This window comes from Debaryomyces hansenii (genome assembly GCF_000006445.2).
Source record: "Debaryomyces hansenii CBS767 chromosome G complete sequence".
NCBI classification, from domain to species: Eukaryota; Fungi; Ascomycota; class Pichiomycetes; order Serinales; family Debaryomycetaceae; genus Debaryomyces; species Debaryomyces hansenii.
The window spans coordinates 1,871,955-1,890,916 of NC_006049.2; the positions used below are offsets into that span (position 1 = coordinate 1,871,955).

The window sequence follows — 18,962 nt, forward strand, 5'->3', positions numbered from 1 at the left end:
GCGAAAATGTAAATTAAACTTGGCAGGTTATCTTGTCCGTCTACGATCTTCCTTTCAACACCTAAATAAGCAATTGATACTAAATAGGGTGATGAAATCATATAATAGAATACCCGTATTGTATGAGATTTGTAATTAAAGATAAGCTTATAATATTTACCGTGTCGATAAAAAGAGAATCGGAAAAAACAGAGAACATTCATGTGTAGTAGATGTGGTTTAACAAATCAAATGGCAGAGAAGAATACGAACTTGTAAACCAGGCACAAATTGACACAGATCTAGAAGGTCAAAGTTCAGGACTCCATTCGGTGCCTACCCCTAGTCCTAAAAGTTCTAGTGAGTCACTGTCATCAGAGATATTTGAGAACATAGATGAATATACTCAAAGGAAGGATGATAGAGATGATTTCAATATTAACCCTAAATTCCAAACGGTATTATATAAATATAAGGCCATTGGATCAATGAACAAGAAAGTCTGTGCGTTAATAAGTGGTTGTGTGGCAGCATTGTGGGTAATAGCATTAATAGTATATTCGCAAGGTACAGCTTTATCTATTGTTTCTGATTTGAAATGGAAGACAAATATAACTGTGAGCGGTACTAATGTTACGTTAAATCACTACGATCCTACGAATCAGAACTTGACATTGGAACTATACAGAAAAGGCACATTTTTCCCATTCAAGGAGCAAGTCGAATGGCTAAATATCAAGCAGAAACCAGCGCACAAGGCGCAAGATGGATTCTATTTATCGCGAGGTTCAAAAGGAAGTTTCGACGTTAAGCTGGTGAATAGAGAGTCATCAAGGACAATAATAGATAACATTCAATTTTCTTACAAGAACAATTTCCTTACTATTGACGAATTGAAATTGAATCCAGGGAAATCAATAGATGAAGCTGCAAACTATCACATAGTAGTATCGAATACACTATCGCAGTGGAGACATCTGAGTTTTGCTCTCTACTGGATTTATAACACTGAGACTATGGAGTATAAACCGATTCAACCACCAAAGAAACAAGAGTCGCAGAAAGAAGAATCACCGTTAGATCATGAGCGGCTCAAGAAACTTCATTTTGCAGAGTTTTCACCCAATGGTGATTTCATAGTTTTCGGGTTTAATCACAATTTATATTTGCAGAATGTGGAATCTATGGAAGTAATAGAAATCACCAAGAATGGATCCCCAAATATCTTTAATGGTAAGCCCGACTGGGTTTATGAAGAAGAAATATCAGCTGATTATAAGCTCTTTTGGTGGTCTCCTAATCAAGAAAATTTAGTATATGTATCATTAGATGATTCAAAAGTCAACGAATACGATCTAGACTACTATATTAAAAATTCCGATGAAATCGGGGACACATATAACGAATCAGAAGATAAAACAATAGATAATGTCAAGCAATATCCTACTAAAAAATCAATTAAATATCCAAAACCTGGAACTCCAATCCCTATAGTATCTCTCCATAATTTTAAATTAACAACGAAAGAATCCACCAAATTAACAATTGAAAATTCAAGCTTAGGGGATGATTTTTTATTTTATGACGGACTTTGGATCGATGATAAGAATTTCCTTATGAAGCACACTGATCGTACAAGTAAAATCTTGAGTAAAAAATTGTTCCAGCCTGAAATATCAAACAAAGTCGAGGAAATAAATTCTGTAAATGTTTCTAAGGAATACGATGGATGGGTGGAAAAGGTTTCGCCAATGACAGTATTTCCTACTGATAATGAAGAAAATAGCTATGTTGATAAAATAGTTGTTAATAAGCGTACACATTTAGCCTTGTTTGAAAAAGCAGCCTCGCAAGACCCATCAAGGATTTTGACTGATTCAAACAACTGGGAAATTATTTCAGACTCGCCAGTAGTAGTTGATAAGACAGAAAATATTGTTTATTGCTTGTCTACCATGAGGAGTTCTATGGAATCGCATTTGATTGCAGTAAAGTTGGCCACTGAAAGTAGCATAAATATCGTTACAGACGTAAACAAGGATGGTGTGTATGAAATCAGCTTTGACCAAGACGGACAATATCTAAACTTGAATTATAACGGACCTAATAATCCTTGGCAGAAGTTAATAAATATGGCAGATATCCATAATATACTTGAATCCAGAGAAAGCAAGGATAAGGAAAAGTCTGTCAATGATTTAATAGAAAAGACCAAACCTATCAATCATGTCGAAGTAATTGATGGTTCCTTGAAAATGACTAATATTCCTACGAGGTTATATAAAACAGTCAGGGTTGATAAATTTCCTGACAAGTCCCCAGTAAATTTGAACGTTCTTGAGATTCTTCCACCTAATTTTGACCCTAATAGCCACAAGTACCCTTTGTTGGTTCATGCCTATGGAGGACCAGGATCACAGACCGTTGATAAACGATTTGGCATTGATTTTGAAGATGTGGTAAGTGCGAAACTCGATGCAATTGTTTTAATCATAGACCCCAGAGGTACAACCCAAGATTGGAAATCAAGAGCGTTTGTAAGCGGAAAGCTTGGTTATTGGGAGCCTAGAGATATTACTACTGTTGTTTCAGAATACATTGAAGTCAATGAGAAGTTTATAAATAGAGACAGGACTGCGATTTGGGGATGGTCATACGGTGGGTTTACAACTTTAAAGACTTTAGAATATGATCATGGTGAAACGTTTAAATTTGGTATGGCAGTGGCTCCTGTTACGAATTGGCTATTTTATGATGCGGTATATACAGAAAGATATATGGGTTTACCCTCAGAGAATGACAACTACGATAAAACTTCCCGCATAAAGGAATTCAAAAACTTTGACTCTGTTAAGAGGTTTTTAATAATGCACGGTATGTCTGATGATAACGTACATTTACAAAATCTGTTGTGGTTATTGGATAAGTTCAATTTGAATAATTTGGAAAACTATGACGTCCATTTCTTTCCTGATAATGATCATTCAATATACTACCATAATTCAAATCTTATAGTATACGACAAATTGCTTCACTGGCTTTTTGATGCATTTAGTGGTAAATTCGATAACTTCGTATAGGTGTATAAGTGACGATAAAAGAATAAATGACACAAAATTGATACGATGCTTCTCATCGCTTTTTTTTTTTCATATATATATTTTTCAAAAGTTAAATCGATACTTATAATTAGCTTTAGTATCAAACGTAACAATGGCAAAGGCATCTAAATCTACTAAGAAGTTTCAAAGTAAACACTTGAAACATACTATTGAACACCGTAGGGAGGTTCAAAAACACAATAAGAAAATGGGCTCCAGAAAGAAGAAGTCTAGTAGTAATGACGATACCGAAGATACTCGTCCGAAAGGAGGCCAGCCTAAGGAAGTCTTCGAAGATATGCCAGTAGATGAGTTCTTTGCTGGAGGATTTGAAGTCCCAAAGGAAAAGAATAAGAAAAAGAAAGTGCAAACAGATGAGGATGCATCATCTTCAGAGGAAGAAGATGAAGAAGCTATGCAGCACGACTTGAAAAACTTGGCCGAAAAGGATCCTGACTTTTATAACTATTTACAAGAGAACGATAAAGATTTGTTGGATTTTGAAGGTGTCAATCCGTTGGATGCAATGAGTGAAGATGAAGATGATGAAGATGAAGAAGACGAAGAAGAAGAGAAAACTGAAAAGCCTGTCAAAAAGACCAAAGCTGAGGCAGCTGCATCTAAGAAGATTGAAATAACTCCTAAATTAGTTAAGCAGTGGCAAGAACAATTAAACAAGCCAAGCCCTAAAATCATCAAAAATATATCTATGGCTTTTAAGGCTGCTGTCAATATTAATAATGCAAATGATGAAGATTACAAATATTCTGTAACTGACCCAAAAGCTTTTAATGATTTAATGTTATTAACTTTAAAGAAGTTACCTGAAGCCATTCAAATGTTAATTAAATATAAAGTTCACCCACAAACTGGAGCCAGAAGTATTCCTCAAAAAAACCAAAATGTTACCCAAATTTCTAACATTTTAAAGTCTCATGCCGGATCATATATAACTTTGTTGAAGGACATTACAAACACCGAGACTGCTGCTTTAGTTCTTTCATCAATCCAAGAAGTTCTTCCTTATTATTTATCTTACAGACGTTTGTTGAAAGAGATTTTATCATCAGTAGTGAACGCCTGGGCAACTACAAGCGATATCGACACACAGATTGCTACCTTTGCATTTTTGAATAATGCGGTCAAAGAATTTCCTAAATCTATTTTGGAAACAGTTTTGAAATTGACTTACTCTTCTCTTTTGCAGAACTGTCGTAAGACTAATATTCATACTATGCCAATGATCAATTTCTGTAAGAATTCAGCAGCTGAATTATTTGGAATTGATGAAACATTGTCTTATCAAGTTGGATTTGAATACGTTAGACAATTGGCTATACATTTAAGAAATAGTATTAACGCTACATCTAATGCAAAGGAAGGTTTTAAGACTATTTACAATTGGCAATATTGCCATTCATTAGATTTCTGGTCAAGAGTTTTAGCCCAACATTGTAATCCTGAAAAGGAATTGCTCAATCATAAGTCTAAGGAATCGCCATTAAGACAATTGATCTATCCCTTGGTTCAGGTTACGTTAGGTGCCATGAGATTAATCCCAACTGCCCAATTTTTCCCATTAAGATTTTATTTAATTAGATCATTGATAAGATTGTCTCAGTCCACTGGAGTTTTCATTCCAATTTTCCCATTAATTGCCGAAATTTTAACCTCTACTAGTATAACGAAACCACCAAAGCGTTCGAATTTACAGGTTGTGGATTTCGATCATAACATTAAGGTCAACCAAGCATATTTAGGCACTAAGACTTATCAAGATGGGTTATGTGAACAATTCATAGAGTTAACCAGTGAATTTTTTGTATTATACTCGAAGAATATTGCATTCCCAGAATTAGCTACACCAGCTATTTTATCTTTAAGAAGATTCATGAAAAAGTCCAAGAATGTTAAATTTAATAAGCAATTGCAACAATTAGTTGAAAAATTAAATTCCAATGCTACCTTTATTTCTGGTAAGAGATCTAATGTCGAATATGGTCCATCGAATAAAACAGAGGTTCAACTCTTCTTGAAGGATTTCAACTGGGAAAAGACTCCTTTGGGTCAATATGTTGTTGTTCAAAGAGAAATGAAAGAAGAAAAATTGAAAATTTTAAGAGATGCTGTTGCCGATGATGAGCAAGCCCGTAAAGATAAAAAGAACCAAGATGAAGGTTCAGACATAGAAGTAGATGACCTTGAAGAAGGTGACTCAGAACCAGAACTTTCTGAATAAATAGTTTAGGTAAAATGATAGCTGATAATAAATTTTTTATTTCGTGTATTTATAGAACTTTTAATACTACAGTATAAGAAAACTAGTAATAAATTCTAAGGGTCGATTGGTATAAAATTACCTACTATACAACTTGGTATGTTATACCTATCTCTTCTGATTGTGAAACTGAAACAACAACTCTTTCGTTTTATACCATCTTTAGTTCTTAAGTTACAACTGGTTAAAACAGCCTTTTGGCCCTTGTCGAATGCAATAGCACCATATTTTTCCCAAAAGTTGACGGCACTTTCTTCACTCATCAACTCATATATGGCTAATTTACCATCTTTTAAGTCATCTGTCAGTACTCCTACTAACGACGCAAACTCTTTATTACCTCTATATATTTCACCCGTACGCCTCCAAAGACATGCTGGGATTGCCATAGACGTGAAAACTCTATCATAATCTAAAAGCATTCTTTCAAAACTCTCTTCTACCAAAACTAAATCGACATCCTTAAGGGTCCTAGCAATTGCCCTGAAAGCAGGACGAAAGACGGATAACGGCTTTAATATTCTTTGCCTACTTGACAAATTCATATAGTTATCCATATAGCTTTGTAATCTTGCATAACCTTTTGCATAATTATAGGGCTGCAACAACCCCGCCTCCAATTTAGCCTTGATAACTTGCTTCAATCTCTCTTCTGGAGATATTTCAGTAGTAGGGTCTGCTGCTGTTAGGAAAAATTTATCTCTTGCTGCATCCGATATGGCAGGTTGATGGGTGGCTTGATTAGTGGACGGGCGTAAGTTATTTTTCGGTTTACCATAGGTATTACTATTAACCTGGGATTGCATATGTGATTGGTTTTGGGTTTGATCCACAGATTCAGGGTCATTTGAAAAAGAAGGCGAAAACATATTAACATTTGGGGAAAACGATAAAATATTCGTCAAATTATTGCCATTATTATTAGTGCTATTATGGTTATTAGTATTATTATTGTTATTATTATTAGTATTATGATTATTATTATTAGGATTATGATTATTATTAGTGTTACCGTTATTATTTGAATGGTTCGGTATATCAATGTTACTTATATTATTACCACTATTACCCATCCCAAACGCATACAAAGGATCATTATTAACAGTCTCGTCATTTAAATTACCGTGCACTAAGTCAGGATCGTCAATCATCGACAAAAAGTCATTTAGTGAGCTGAATTCACTACCCGCATGTTCAGAATAGAAAAATGGCTCCTGCTTGTACGGCAACGTTTGCGATAAAACTGAGTTATTGACAGATTTGTGTTGAGGATTCAAGTTAACCGGGATTCTTTGATCGGTAGGCAAAAAACTTTGGGCAGTAATGGGTTGTGCCATAGACTGCGATTGTATTGGTTGTGAATGCGGTTCATTTGGTTCTGGTTGTTTGACCATGGCTTCTGCCTTCTTACGTTGTCTTGAATTAGATGGTTCATCATGACATAAATGGCTTATACCTCTTTTGATACAACGCTGACAGGGTCTTGAATCATCACAAATCATATGTGACCTGCGACAATAAACACATGCAATCTCAACCTTCTTTTTCCGTTTCTTTGTTGTTTTGGATTTCTTTGTATCTTCTGAACTAGACCCCGGATCAGTCATAACGCTCCTGGAGCTAATGCTGCTAGCGAGCTCTTCGGGTCTCATACCCGTGATACTTCTATGGTTACTCTCCCCATCCATACTTCTCGATTATAAACAAGTGTTTAACTGATAGGTTCTCTGTTTTAATCGTGTACTTTGGTTACGGACGTAACCGCTTGGTTGGGTAATCTTTTTTTTTTTCGTTCAACTATTTATACGCCACGTGACTACTATACACTCTGTGGGGTGAATAATAATTGTGCCATAACTAATATATAGACATATACAACTAGGGAACACTGCATGATATGGTGATCTTAAATACTTGTTCCGTTTTCGGAATCACTACAAAGGTCTGTTTCAGTACCTGAACCTACCGATTGACCGTCAATTGTTGATTCATCAGTATCATCAGGGTCTCGGGATGGAGTTGCAAAATCTTCTGAATCAATGCTTGAACTCACCTCGTGAAGAGATTCCAACTTTGGAGGAGCAAAACGACTGAGGATTTGCCAGGGCTTAGCGTAATATTTGGTCGATGATGGCGGCGGTGGCGGCGGTGGATTTGGTGGTGAGGTTGAGCTGTTTCTTCTGCTATCAAAATGGCTCTTCGCAGAGAAAAACGAAGATGCATCACTCATACTTGAAGCTCCAACACTGCCACCCGATGCGGGTGGTTTATGACTATTGGGGAATATGAGATCTCCTGGAATATTGGGTGATTCTGCTGTATCAATATGAGAAATTTGCAGTTTCGGGGAGTTCTGGCTCGTACTTGTTGATAAAAACGGTTCAAACTGAGTTTCGTCGGGTGTTATCTCAGGTGGACTATATACTTGTTCACCTTCATCACTATTATCATCGTTGTTTGATATATATAACTGATGACTGCTATTTTTAGGTATTGTGTGATATATTTGATCGTTAGTATAGTTCAAATCTGGTGAGCCATTTGAATGTTCATCATAATGATTCGTGTGAATCGAGTTTGGAAGGACTTGGGCTTCTAAATCTTCATCAAAGCTACCGTACGTAGATGATTCCAGATCACTAAGTAGGTAACGGGTATCGTCACCCTTGATGGTGTTGTTACATAAAGGACAGCTTCTTCTGAAGTTAATTAGCCAATTAGATAAGCATTTTTCGTGATAACAATGCTTGCAATCTAATACAAGGACCCTAGAAGTTAAAGGCTTGAATTTTTCCAAGCATATGGGGCATTTGTATGAGAAGAAAAATTCGTCAGGAGCAGTTAAAATATGAAACTGACTTTTGATACTTTTGACATCAACCCCGTTAATAGTGAAATTATTCACCGAAGTCTTGGACGATGAACGGCTCATTTTGAGACCATCGTATGAATTCGATCTATTCAATGAATTCAATTCAGATTCAGCTGCAAATGCAATATTTTCAGTCTGATTTGTTATTTTCAAATAGTCATAAAACTTCTTAGAATAAATCAAGTGATTCATGTTATAAATATAAATAGGCATATTTTTGACAAATTTTTCGTTTGCGATATTCATTCGTTTTTCCCGACAATGCTGGACACACTTGATGAAAGTGTAAAGTAAGAAAATCAATAAAGGAGGAGACAAAATCATTGACAAAACTATATTCATTAAACTTCCGAACGCCACGGTGGATATTGTTAATTCCAAATGCTTGTTTTTTATGCTGTTTAGCTCCTTGTATCCCTCGTAGGAAATAAACATAATTGGGACATTAAAGGAGCCATCCGTATTAAATTTATTTGAATACATAGTAATCAAGCCTCTATGCGGCTCGTCATTGGCGATAATAATACTCTTTGGATTGAGTTCCGAATTTATTATATTCTCTACCTTTTCCACGAAACTGCAGTTACCTCTCAATACCACAAGTATCTGATCCTCGTACTTCATATAATCTGGCCTATTAATACCTCCACATGCATTGTTTGGAAACATTTTGAAAGTTCCCGATACATGCCCTGTTAATATAGGACTGTACGACGCATATCTTCCTATAATCCTGTGAGTGGTGATATTATGGTTCTTATCGCTAGAATTGTATTCAATTGTAGTGTCTATAGGAAATATGGAATTTACAACGTTATCAAATGGATATTGTAAATCAAAGTCCAAAATGTTCGCTGCAACTCTGGGAGAACTCGAATTAGTTAGGTTTCCTGTAATCATATCCCCGATATGCAATCCGTTGGGGATATGTTGTTCTCTGAATTCCTTAAATGAATTCTTAGCCAAAAATATAGCATCCTCAATGCCTATCAGTGACGTTTTGCTAATATTGATGATCAATAGAAAAATAAATAAAGTTCCACAACTCAACATCATCCTACGTTGAAATCGTGTCCTAGTAGATAGGGAAGCCATTCTACCTAGGAAATATATCGATAGTTGCCTGAATTAGATATGATTGGCTCTTCAAAGCGTTTATGATCACTTAAATTTGATCCCGTTTTGTCGCAAAGTCTTCACGCGAGTTTTAAATATTGTTTTGAATTTTATACACGACTTTATGCTGCAAACCACACATCACAGAAGTAAATAACGTATATTGTAGAGTCAAAACCAAGCTAGGGAATTCCGAAATACTACACATAGGAATGTGTGATAATATAAGGATTCGATATAAATTATAGAAAAATTCAAGTCAAATTGAAGGAGAAGGTATCAAATTCTCTCATATTCATAGACCAGGGCAAAAATTTTGCAGCTGCGAAAATGGGTAGCGACTTCGTTTGGAATTGATAACCCTTGAATATTTATTCCTAATTATTTTAATTTGAGTTTTAATTTTCCGATGTAGATATTCGAATAGTAATAAGTATGGCAAATAACTTTTGTTAGAGATGTTTGTATATTTATTGAACGTGTATGAATGTATAGGCGAGTTTATATCTTATTGGAGTAGGTATTCGCAAATTGGCGATGCGGTCATAACGGTTATTATTTTACAGTATGCTTCTCCCAACTTTAAGTCCATTACAACAGGAATTATAATTATATCTAAGTAATTGAATATTAAACTATCATACACGTTATTTAGCATAAAGAATTCTCTATAGAAAAGGGGACTCTAAATTGAAACTACTTTAAAATACATCACCTAATTTCAATCTTGGTGCGATATTCATAGACAATAACTCTTGGAACAACAATTTAGCAGCATAAGGAATTGTCATCTTGATGATGTATTCTGAGCTTTTACAACTAGTACACCAACTATTGTAACCCATTAAACCACATTGATTGCAAATATCGACTTCAAATGCATCAGACGATAACATTAATCTTTCCAATAATAACTGTGACGCACCATAAGCAATAACACAATCTCTTTCCATTTCACCCAATCTCAAACCACCATCTCTTGACCTACCTTCTGTAGGCTGCCTTGTCAATACGGCCCTTGGACCCCTTGCTCTTGCATGCATCTTATCTAAAACCATATGCTTTAATTTTTGATAATAGATAGGACCAAAGAAAATATATGCTTGAAGACATTCACCGGTAATACCAGAATATAACATGTCTTTACCAGAGTAGCTGAACCCCTTATCAACTAATGTTCTTGACATTTCTTCTAATTTTGATCCACCGAAACATGTACCATATTCCAATGAACCATTCAATACACCGGCCTTACCAGAGATCAATTCAATCATCTTACCAACCGTCATACGAGATGGGAACCCATGTGGGTTCATAATGATATCCGGCGAGATACCGTCATCATTGAAAGGTAAGTCCTCTTGTTGAACGATGATACCACAAACACCCTTTTGTCCATGTCTAGAGGAGAACTTATCACCTAATTCAGGTCTTCTAGTTTGTCTCAACAAGACTTTAATTAAAGCTTGGTCATTATCACTTACGGACATCATGACTTGATCGACATATGCAGGTTCAGGTGCCTTATAAAATGCTGGAACTTCTCTATGGCTTTCAGCTGTTTGCTGTTGATTATGCTGTTGATCATTAGACCCCAAAACGGATTCACCGGCATTATTAGGAACACATTTATTAACATAAACCTGACCATTCTCTACCTTCATCCCAACTTCACCTAAGCCATCTGGCCCTAATGCTGCATGTGGGAATATAGGCTCACCATTTTCGTCCACCCTCATACCAGACACCAAATCTTTAGTATGATTTGGGTATCTTTTTAATGTGATGGTATTCTTACGTAAAACTTGACAACGACCAAAACCTCGATCTATAGAAGATTTATTTAAAACCAAGGCATCTTCAATATCGTAACCTGAATAAGACATAACAGCAACAACAGCATTTTGTCCGGCAGGCAATTTATCGTAGTCGATCAATTCAATAGTCTTAGTCTTAACCATTGGTTGTTGAGGGTATACCATTAAGTATAATAAAGTATCAATTCTTCTAAATTGATTATAACCGATGACACCAATCGCTTGCTTACCCATAGCACATTGATATGTATTTCTTGGCGATTGATTATGATGTGGATATGGGATTAAGCCTGCAACTGCACCCAATACAGTGAATGGTTCAATTTCCATATGTGTGAAGGTTTGATAAGAGTGTTCTACCAAATCATGTTCATATAAGGCAATTAAAGAATCATTCTCCTCATTCACGTCCAAATATTCAACTAATCCATCCTTTAAAAAGTCATCGAATGCCCACTTACCTGATAATAGCTTTGCTAAATGATGCTCATTGACTTTCGATTTGTTCTTCTCGCCTATGATGATTAATGGTCTACAAATTCTACCACCGTCAGTTGCAATATGCACAGCCTTTTGATGCGAGTTGGTGTAGATAGAAATAAATGCTGATACTTTACCGGATCTTCTTAAGTTACGGAAGTCCAGAACAAACTTCACAGGGAATCTAGTGCATCCAATTAAAGTACCGTTAACACAAACACCAAAATTACCATCTGCGTATAAAGTCGCCGAATCGATACCGAGTATATCTTCGCAACCTAATACGTAACATAACTTTTTGATAGGTAATTCCTCATCGTCACTTGTAATGTGCGTCATCAATGCTAAATTCTTAACCAACCCACAGGCTTCACCTTCGGGTGTATCTGCAGTACATAACATACCGAATTGAGATGGTTGTAAAGCTCTTGGACCAGAAACTTTACGTGACTTTTCGAATTGGGAAGAGATACGAGTCATCATACCTAAGGCAGAAATATATGACAATCTTGATAAAACATGGGTAACACCAGCTCTTTCCATCTTGAAACGTTTCAAAGACCAATTACCGGTAGATATAGCTCTATTCAAACCCATGGTTATATTATTAGAATGAATGTTTATAGATAATAATGCATCAAACTCCAGAGCACGGCTTGGCTTTTTCAAGATCTTGTCAATATTAGCTTTGAAATCAGAATTAAACTTCTTAAATAAATCTTCAAATAATAAAGACATCAACTGACCTGCCAATTCTAATCTCTTATTACCGACATAATCTCTATCATCGACCATTTTTGGATTATGCATAGTCATCAAAACACGTCTTGCCATTGCCGCAATATATAACGCTTTTTCACGGAACTGTAAGTCAGATACAGTTAAATGAGCAATAATAGTAGTTGCAATTGCTTCAATACCTTCTTGCATTTGAGATAGTTTAGGGGCACCTGCTCTTCTTATAGTCTTAACTCTCTTACCAACATAGTTCAACGCCTGTTGTTGAGTGAAGATCTCCAATTTTGCCGCCTCTTCAAAATTGACTACAAATAAATCTTGATACTGAGGGTCTTGACCACAAACCAACTGTAAAATTTCCAAATCTGAAGTAATACCTGCAGCTTTCAATATAATAACGATAGGAATATCTTCACTAATAGAGTTATGCTTCAAATAGATATTATCGTTCTTAGTTATAACGTAGGTTTTGGATTTACGTTCATGGGTAGAAGAAGTGACAGATGCTTGAACTATATTCTTCTTCTCGTCAGCTTCTACAATAATTCTGTTCTTGGATAATTGTTCTTGAACCAAAATAACCTTCTCCGTCCCGTTGACAATAAAGTATCCACCGGGATCCAACGGGCATTCATCAAAACGTGCCATTTGTTGCTCATCAATTCCATCTAAAATACACTTGTTGGAACGCAACATAATCGGCATCCTACCGATTTCAAGGTCTTTATGCATAATAATCTTGCGGCCCCTTGTATATTCCACATCAACATATATAGGTGCAGAATAAGTCAAGTCACGCAAACGGCATTCATGTGGCGGTAATATCACTTCTTTGGTTCCTGGAGGAGACGTTGATTTATGACCTATTCTAATATCGAGATATTTCAAATAAAACTCTGGATCAACATCAGACAAGACTAATTCATTGGCCTTAATGATCTTCTTTAAATCAACATCAACGAAGTAATTGAACGAATCAAGATGTTGTTTTACCAACCCCTTTACCTTCAAAAACGCTGGTAACAAATTCCATTTGTCATCAGCTGTGTTGATTTGATCAGTCAATCCTTTACCTTTATATTCAGGTTGTAGCAACTGATCAAAAGCTTCATCAGATCCCATTTCCATAGAGTTAATCCTTGAAGCTTTTCTTTTCAGACCCATAATCTAATTTCAATAATATTCTATGCAAACTTGAAGGATTAGCTCTTGATCTAACCAGAATCTCTTCTCATTGCAGAAAAAAAAATCTATATAGAGTAAATCGATTACATAATCAGACGAACATAATGATGACAGGGCCTAAGTTAAAAATCATAAACCTTTAGAAACCCAGTATCAATCAGGACACCAGTGATCGGTCGTGATGTCTTCTAGTAACTTATTCAAAGCTACTGTTAACGAGCATTTGGAGGGACTACCAAAACAAGTCCAATCAAGATTATATGAGGCACCAGCAACATGTCTATCGATTTATAGATTATTACCTCCAATAGCTAAATTCTACATAATGACAATGTTATTTTATGAAACGCCAGTGGCATTGAAGGATTTGGATAAGTGGTGTAAGCCAACGTCAAGAAAGTTTCAATTTGACTCGTTAAAGCGATTGAGGGCCTTGCATCTCATCGAGGAAGACAGTAGTGGATCACATATTAGGTTACATCCCACTTTCAGGCAGAATTTCCGTGATTGTCTCACTGGATCACAAGCTCGTAATGCATTTGGTAATTTAAGCACAACACCCGATGAACAAAGTGTTAGCATCAAATTCTTGGACTCTTTTGCGCTCCAAAAATGGGAAAGTATATTGCATTTCATGGTTGGAACCGAACTAAGTGTCACACCTTCGAATTCTGTGTTATCATTGTTAAAACTGGGTGGGTTAATGGAAGGAACTAACAAAGGTGGAAATAGGTTAAATATCACTAATTCAGGGTTTCAATTTTTATTACAAGATATCAACGCCCAAATCTGGACATTATTATTACAATATTTAAATTTAACGCAAGACTTAAATATGGATCCTGTGGACGTATTGAACTTTATTTTCATATTAGGCTCTTTGGAGTTGGGTAAAGGGTATACAGTTTCAAGTTTGAGTGAAACACAAATAAGTATGTTGGCAGATTTGAGAGATTACGGTTTAATATATCAAAGATCAGAAAATTCCGAAAGATTTTATCCTACAAGACTAGCCACCACCTTGACCTCCGATTCAGCGGCATTGAAGTCCCCGTCTATGGCTATGGAACAAGCCTTAGAATCAACTACTGAAACTGAAGAACAACAAAATTTGGCATCCAATTCAAACCAGGGGACAATCATTCTTGAAACCAATTTTAAGATTTATGCATATACAAATTCCCCATTGGAGATAGCGATTTTAAATCTATTTGTACATTTAAAGACTCGATTCTCTAACATGGTATGTGGTCAAATCACAAGAGAATCGATCAGGAATGCCCTATATAACGGTATTACCGCTGATCAAATTATTAAGTTTTTGGAAACACATGCTCATTCTCAAATGAAGATACTAGCTAAAGAAAGATTGGATAAGAAGATAGAATTTGACACTAGCAATAATATTAACACTGCAGGGGGTGCTCCACAGTCACAAATGATGACGAATGAAAATGGTACTACGGTAGCTCAGCATAAATTGGAAGTATTACCACCAACAGTCGTTGACCAGATCAAGCTCTGGCAGTTAGAATTAGATAGAATTCAAACATTTGAGGGATACTTATTTAAAGATTTTGCGAGCCAACAAGAATTTGAAGCATTGAGTAATTATGCTTCAGAAATAGGTGTTTTACTATGGTCAAATAAGAGTAAAATGAAGTTCTTTGTTACAAAAGACGGAATTTCACAGGTTGCTGATTTTGCTAGTAGAAATCAAAGAAGGTAAACATTTGTTTAATTTACAAGAACATTTTAGTAAATTCTTACTATATTATATAAATATATACAAGGTATCGGGTGTATAATAAATAAGGAGCATGTAAATATAATTATCCAGAACATGAATCACAGTTCGCAACATTATTAATATCACAGGCAACTGGTGTGGTATCATAAATGTCATATGATTCTTCAGTATCTCCTTTCGTTTCTGGACTATCAATTCCAGCTGATTCTGGTGTTATGTAGGTATCAGATTTGTATTTCTTTGTATTGTCTATCATTTTGGGCTTTTCAGATTTGAATTTTTTTTGTACCCCTTCAATCCTATCAATTTCATGGTACGATTTTCGTTTTAATGTACTCATATCAGCTTCTGGTTGTACGTCTAGTTTCCTGGACTCAGCTAAATCAACAGTGAATTGAATAGCTCTAGTTGCTGCCTGAGTTCTTAAATAGTACATACCAGTTTTCAATCCTTTTTCCCATGCATAGAAATGGCTACTAGTTAACTTACCAAAAGTAGGATCTTGTAAATGAATATTCATACTTTGCAGCTGGTCGATAAATTTTCCTCTATCAGCTGCTAGTTCAATAATCACCTTTTGTGATATTTCCCAAACAGTTTTATATAGTTGTTTCAATTCCTTTGGTATACTGGGTATGTTTTGAATAGATCCGTTTTCCAAGATTATCTTATTCTTCATTGACGAATTCCAAATACCTAAATCAATTAAATCCTTCATTAAGTATTTGTTAACCACTTGAAATTCTCCAGATAATACCCTTCTATTGTATATATTTGAAGTGTAAGGTTCAAAACATTCATTAAAGCCTAAAATCTGAGATGTCGAAGCAGTAGGCATTGGCGCAACAAGTAATGAATTTCTAACGCCTAATGTTTTAGCTTTTAGTTTCAATTCATCCCAATCAGAATATAGTTGGGATGGTTTATGATTCCAAAGATCAAATTGGAATAATCCCTCCGAAATCGGGGAGCCCTTAAAAGTATCGTAAGGACCATCCTTAATTGCTAGTTCAATAGATACCTCGACTGCAGCATGGTAAATTGTTTCAAAAATCTGCGTATTTAAAACCTTAGCTTGGTTAGAATCGAACGGTAATCTTAATTCCAAGAATAAATCAGCTAGTCCTTGAACACCTACAGCAATGGGTCTATTCCTCATATTTGAGAATTTGGCACTTTCAATAGGGTATTTGGTAATGTCTATTATCTTGTTCAAATTTTTCGCTAATACTTTTGTTACTGTATGAAGCTTATCAAAATCGTATTCTAATTCATTGCTGTTCTTGATGAATGAAGGTAAGGCTAAAGAACCTAAATTACAAACTGCAGTTTCTTCGGGCGATGAATATTCGATAATTTCACAACAAAGGTTAGATGATTTGATAGTTCCTAAATTCCTTTGGTTTGATTTCAGGTTACACGCATCCTTGAACAACATATAAGGACCACCAGTTTCAGTTTGGCATTCTAGAATGGCACGCCATAATTTTTGAGCTTTAATAGTCCTAATTGCTTTTCCTGATTCCTCATACTTCTCATAGAGGGTTTTAAAAGCATCACCATAACAATCGCTTAATCCAGGAGTAATATCAGGCGAGAAGAGTGACCAATCTAGATCTTGTTTGACTCTCTCCATAAATAAATCAGGTATCCATAAACCGTAAAACAAATCTCGGGCTCTCATTTCTTCTTTACCATGATTCTTTTTCAAATCCAATATACTTATAATGTCACAGTGCCATGGTTCAATATATATGGCGAATGCCCCAGGTCTTTTGTTGCCACCTTGATCGACATACCTTGCAGTATTATTAAAAACTCTCAACATAGGAACTAAACCGCTTGATGTTCCATTTGAGCTAGCTATATATGACCCACTTCCTCTAATATTATGTACATGAAGTCCAATTCCTCCGGATGCTTTCGAAATTAATGCAGATTTATGTAAGGTTTTGTAAATGCCATCTATTGAGTCATCCTCCATTGCAAGCAAAAAGCATGATGATAAATAATTATATTCAGTTCCTGAATTAAACAATGTTGGTGATGCATGTATGAAATACTTCTGTGACATTAATTCGTAAGTTTCAATCACGCTATCAATATCATCGCCATGAATGCCTATGGCCACTCTTAAAAACATAAATTGTGGAGTTTCACTGACAACGTTATCCAACTTCAACAAATAAGAATTTTGCAACGTCTTGATCCCAAAGTATGTCAACTCAAGGTCTCTTCTGCTATCTATAATCGAATCCAATACATGCTTATGTTCCATTACGGTTTTAAAGTATTCATCGGAAACCACGCCATAACTTCTGCCCGTTTTATTACTTTTATAATTTCTCAATCGAATAACATTACTACTAAAGGTATAATCAGTCATTTTTTGTAGATTAACTGCCTCTACTCTTCCGGCTAATATTGAATGGTCTGGATGATAAATAATTTTGGTGGCAATTGATTCTGCTAATAATTCTAATAAATCCTTCACAGAAATCAAGTCAGGTAACCCATCTATTACTTTATTTACTATTTCCTCGAGGCTTATATATTCCGTATCCAATTCAAATGCCAAATTCTCCAAAAAATGTAAGAGTTTCGTTTTGCTAAAATTTTCATACTGTTCAGTTTTATCTTTAATTTTGATAACTTTTGTATTAGTCATCGTATTCGATTATGAGTAGATAATTAAGGCACTGAAGTGCTGTATTCAAACGTTATAATCCTTGATAGCTATCCGATTTTAATCGCCTAGTATAATAAAATAAAAATATATCTTACGAATTGATAATCATATTGAAAGCCGCATTTAAATTTTCATTACTTTTCCTATTTAGTATACAATATCGCTGCACATTTTGACCATCATTTGATTTAATTAAGCTGTATAATTGAAATCCAAGATAATTTTCTAAATATTTACATGCAAGAAACATATAGACAGTGAATATCAATATTAATTAGCTTTACTTGTTGCTGTCAATACTTTTAATCTTAATCACTTTTACTATCATTAAGCGAGATGCAAATTCTTGCAACCTATTTTCAGTTGTAAATCAAATCATAATTTATGTTTAAAAGGCGATATAGCTCGTTCATAGTTAGCTGGTCATCTAGATTTGTCTCTTCTGTCTCGTTTTCCAGGATAGATTGATTGGAATTTTCGTTTAACTGATCCATTATATCACTCTGTTCATAGCTTGATAAATGCGTGAACTCTTCAGTATTCACAAAATCACTTAGATTTTCTCTATATGAATCATTATCAAATGATTGGTTTATCTTCTTATCCTTCTGCTGTTGTTTCCATGTTGAATACCCGCCCATATGCATAATTTTGACTTGCATTGAATTTAGTAAGTAATTTGAGGCTTGATGGCAGATCCCCCGCCATTTGTCTATTAAAGCATTTATTTTTGCGGATTCATTAGTCTTCTGATACTTTACTGCCTTTACAAGTAAATCCTTACGTTTTAACCAATGTCTAATCTGTAAATCGAGAGATTTCTCTACAGGGGACGGTTTGTTTGTTTTGGATTGTATCAAAGGCTTAAAAGACTTTGAATTATACGTTTCTATTGAGGTTAGTGAATTCCAATACTGAGAATTCTAATTGAACTTACTTGTTGGCGGCATTGATGCG

The 18,962-nt window shown here is 35.2% G+C and overlaps 8 protein-coding genes across 8 annotated transcripts; 3 read left to right on the forward strand and 5 right to left on the reverse strand. All coding sequences in view use genetic code 12, as the record gives it.

Moving 5' to 3' along the window:
- Positions 1-212: 212 nt before the first annotated feature.
- On the forward strand, positions 213-3,059 carry DEHA2G23144g (DEHA2G23144p; the record flags this gene model as incomplete). The annotated part of the gene is made up of 1 exon (XM_462548.1): positions 213-3,059. One exon carries the CDS (start codon positions 213-215, stop codon positions 3,057-3,059), a length of 2,847 nt encoding a protein of 948 aa, XP_462548.2.
- A 133-nt stretch (positions 3,060-3,192) lies between these two features.
- Positions 3,193-5,319, forward strand: DEHA2G23166g (DEHA2G23166p; the record flags this gene model as incomplete). The annotated part of the gene is made up of 1 exon (XM_462549.1): positions 3,193-5,319. One exon carries the CDS (start codon positions 3,193-3,195, stop codon positions 5,317-5,319), a length of 2,127 nt encoding a protein of 708 aa, XP_462549.1.
- Positions 5,320-5,414: 95 nt separating this feature from the next.
- Positions 5,415-7,046, reverse strand: DEHA2G23188g (DEHA2G23188p; the record flags this gene model as incomplete). Its single annotated transcript, XM_002777682.1, has 1 exon — positions 5,415-7,046. The coding sequence occupies one exon, from the start codon at positions 7,044-7,046 to the stop codon at positions 5,415-5,417; it is 1,632 nt and encodes a 543-aa protein (XP_002777728.1).
- A 218-nt stretch (positions 7,047-7,264) lies between these two features.
- Positions 7,265-9,325, reverse strand: DEHA2G23210g (DEHA2G23210p; the record flags this gene model as incomplete). The annotated part of the gene is made up of 1 exon (XM_002777683.1): positions 7,265-9,325. One exon carries the CDS (start codon positions 9,323-9,325, stop codon positions 7,265-7,267), a length of 2,061 nt encoding a protein of 686 aa, XP_002777729.1.
- A 722-nt stretch (positions 9,326-10,047) lies between these two features.
- DEHA2G23232g (DEHA2G23232p) lies at positions 10,048-13,545 on the reverse strand (the record flags this gene model as incomplete). The annotated part of the gene is made up of 1 exon (XM_002777684.1): positions 10,048-13,545. One exon carries the CDS (start codon positions 13,543-13,545, stop codon positions 10,048-10,050), a length of 3,498 nt encoding a protein of 1,165 aa, XP_002777730.1.
- Positions 13,546-13,747: 202 nt separating this feature from the next.
- Positions 13,748-15,295, forward strand: DEHA2G23254g (DEHA2G23254p; the record flags this gene model as incomplete). The annotated part of the gene is made up of 1 exon (XM_002777685.1): positions 13,748-15,295. The coding sequence occupies one exon, from the start codon at positions 13,748-13,750 to the stop codon at positions 15,293-15,295; it is 1,548 nt and encodes a 515-aa protein (XP_002777731.1).
- A 103-nt stretch (positions 15,296-15,398) lies between these two features.
- DEHA2G23276g (DEHA2G23276p) lies at positions 15,399-17,984 on the reverse strand (the record flags this gene model as incomplete). The annotated part of the gene is made up of 1 exon (XM_462554.1): positions 15,399-17,984. One exon carries the CDS (start codon positions 17,982-17,984, stop codon positions 15,399-15,401), a length of 2,586 nt encoding a protein of 861 aa, XP_462554.2.
- A 380-nt stretch (positions 17,985-18,364) lies between these two features.
- DEHA2G23298g (DEHA2G23298p) lies at positions 18,365-18,955 on the reverse strand (the record flags this gene model as incomplete). Its single annotated transcript, XM_462555.1, has 2 exons — positions 18,365-18,894; positions 18,943-18,955. 2 exons carry the CDS (start codon positions 18,953-18,955, stop codon positions 18,365-18,367), a joined length of 543 nt encoding a protein of 180 aa, XP_462555.2.
- Between the last annotated feature and the right edge of the window lie 7 nt (positions 18,956-18,962).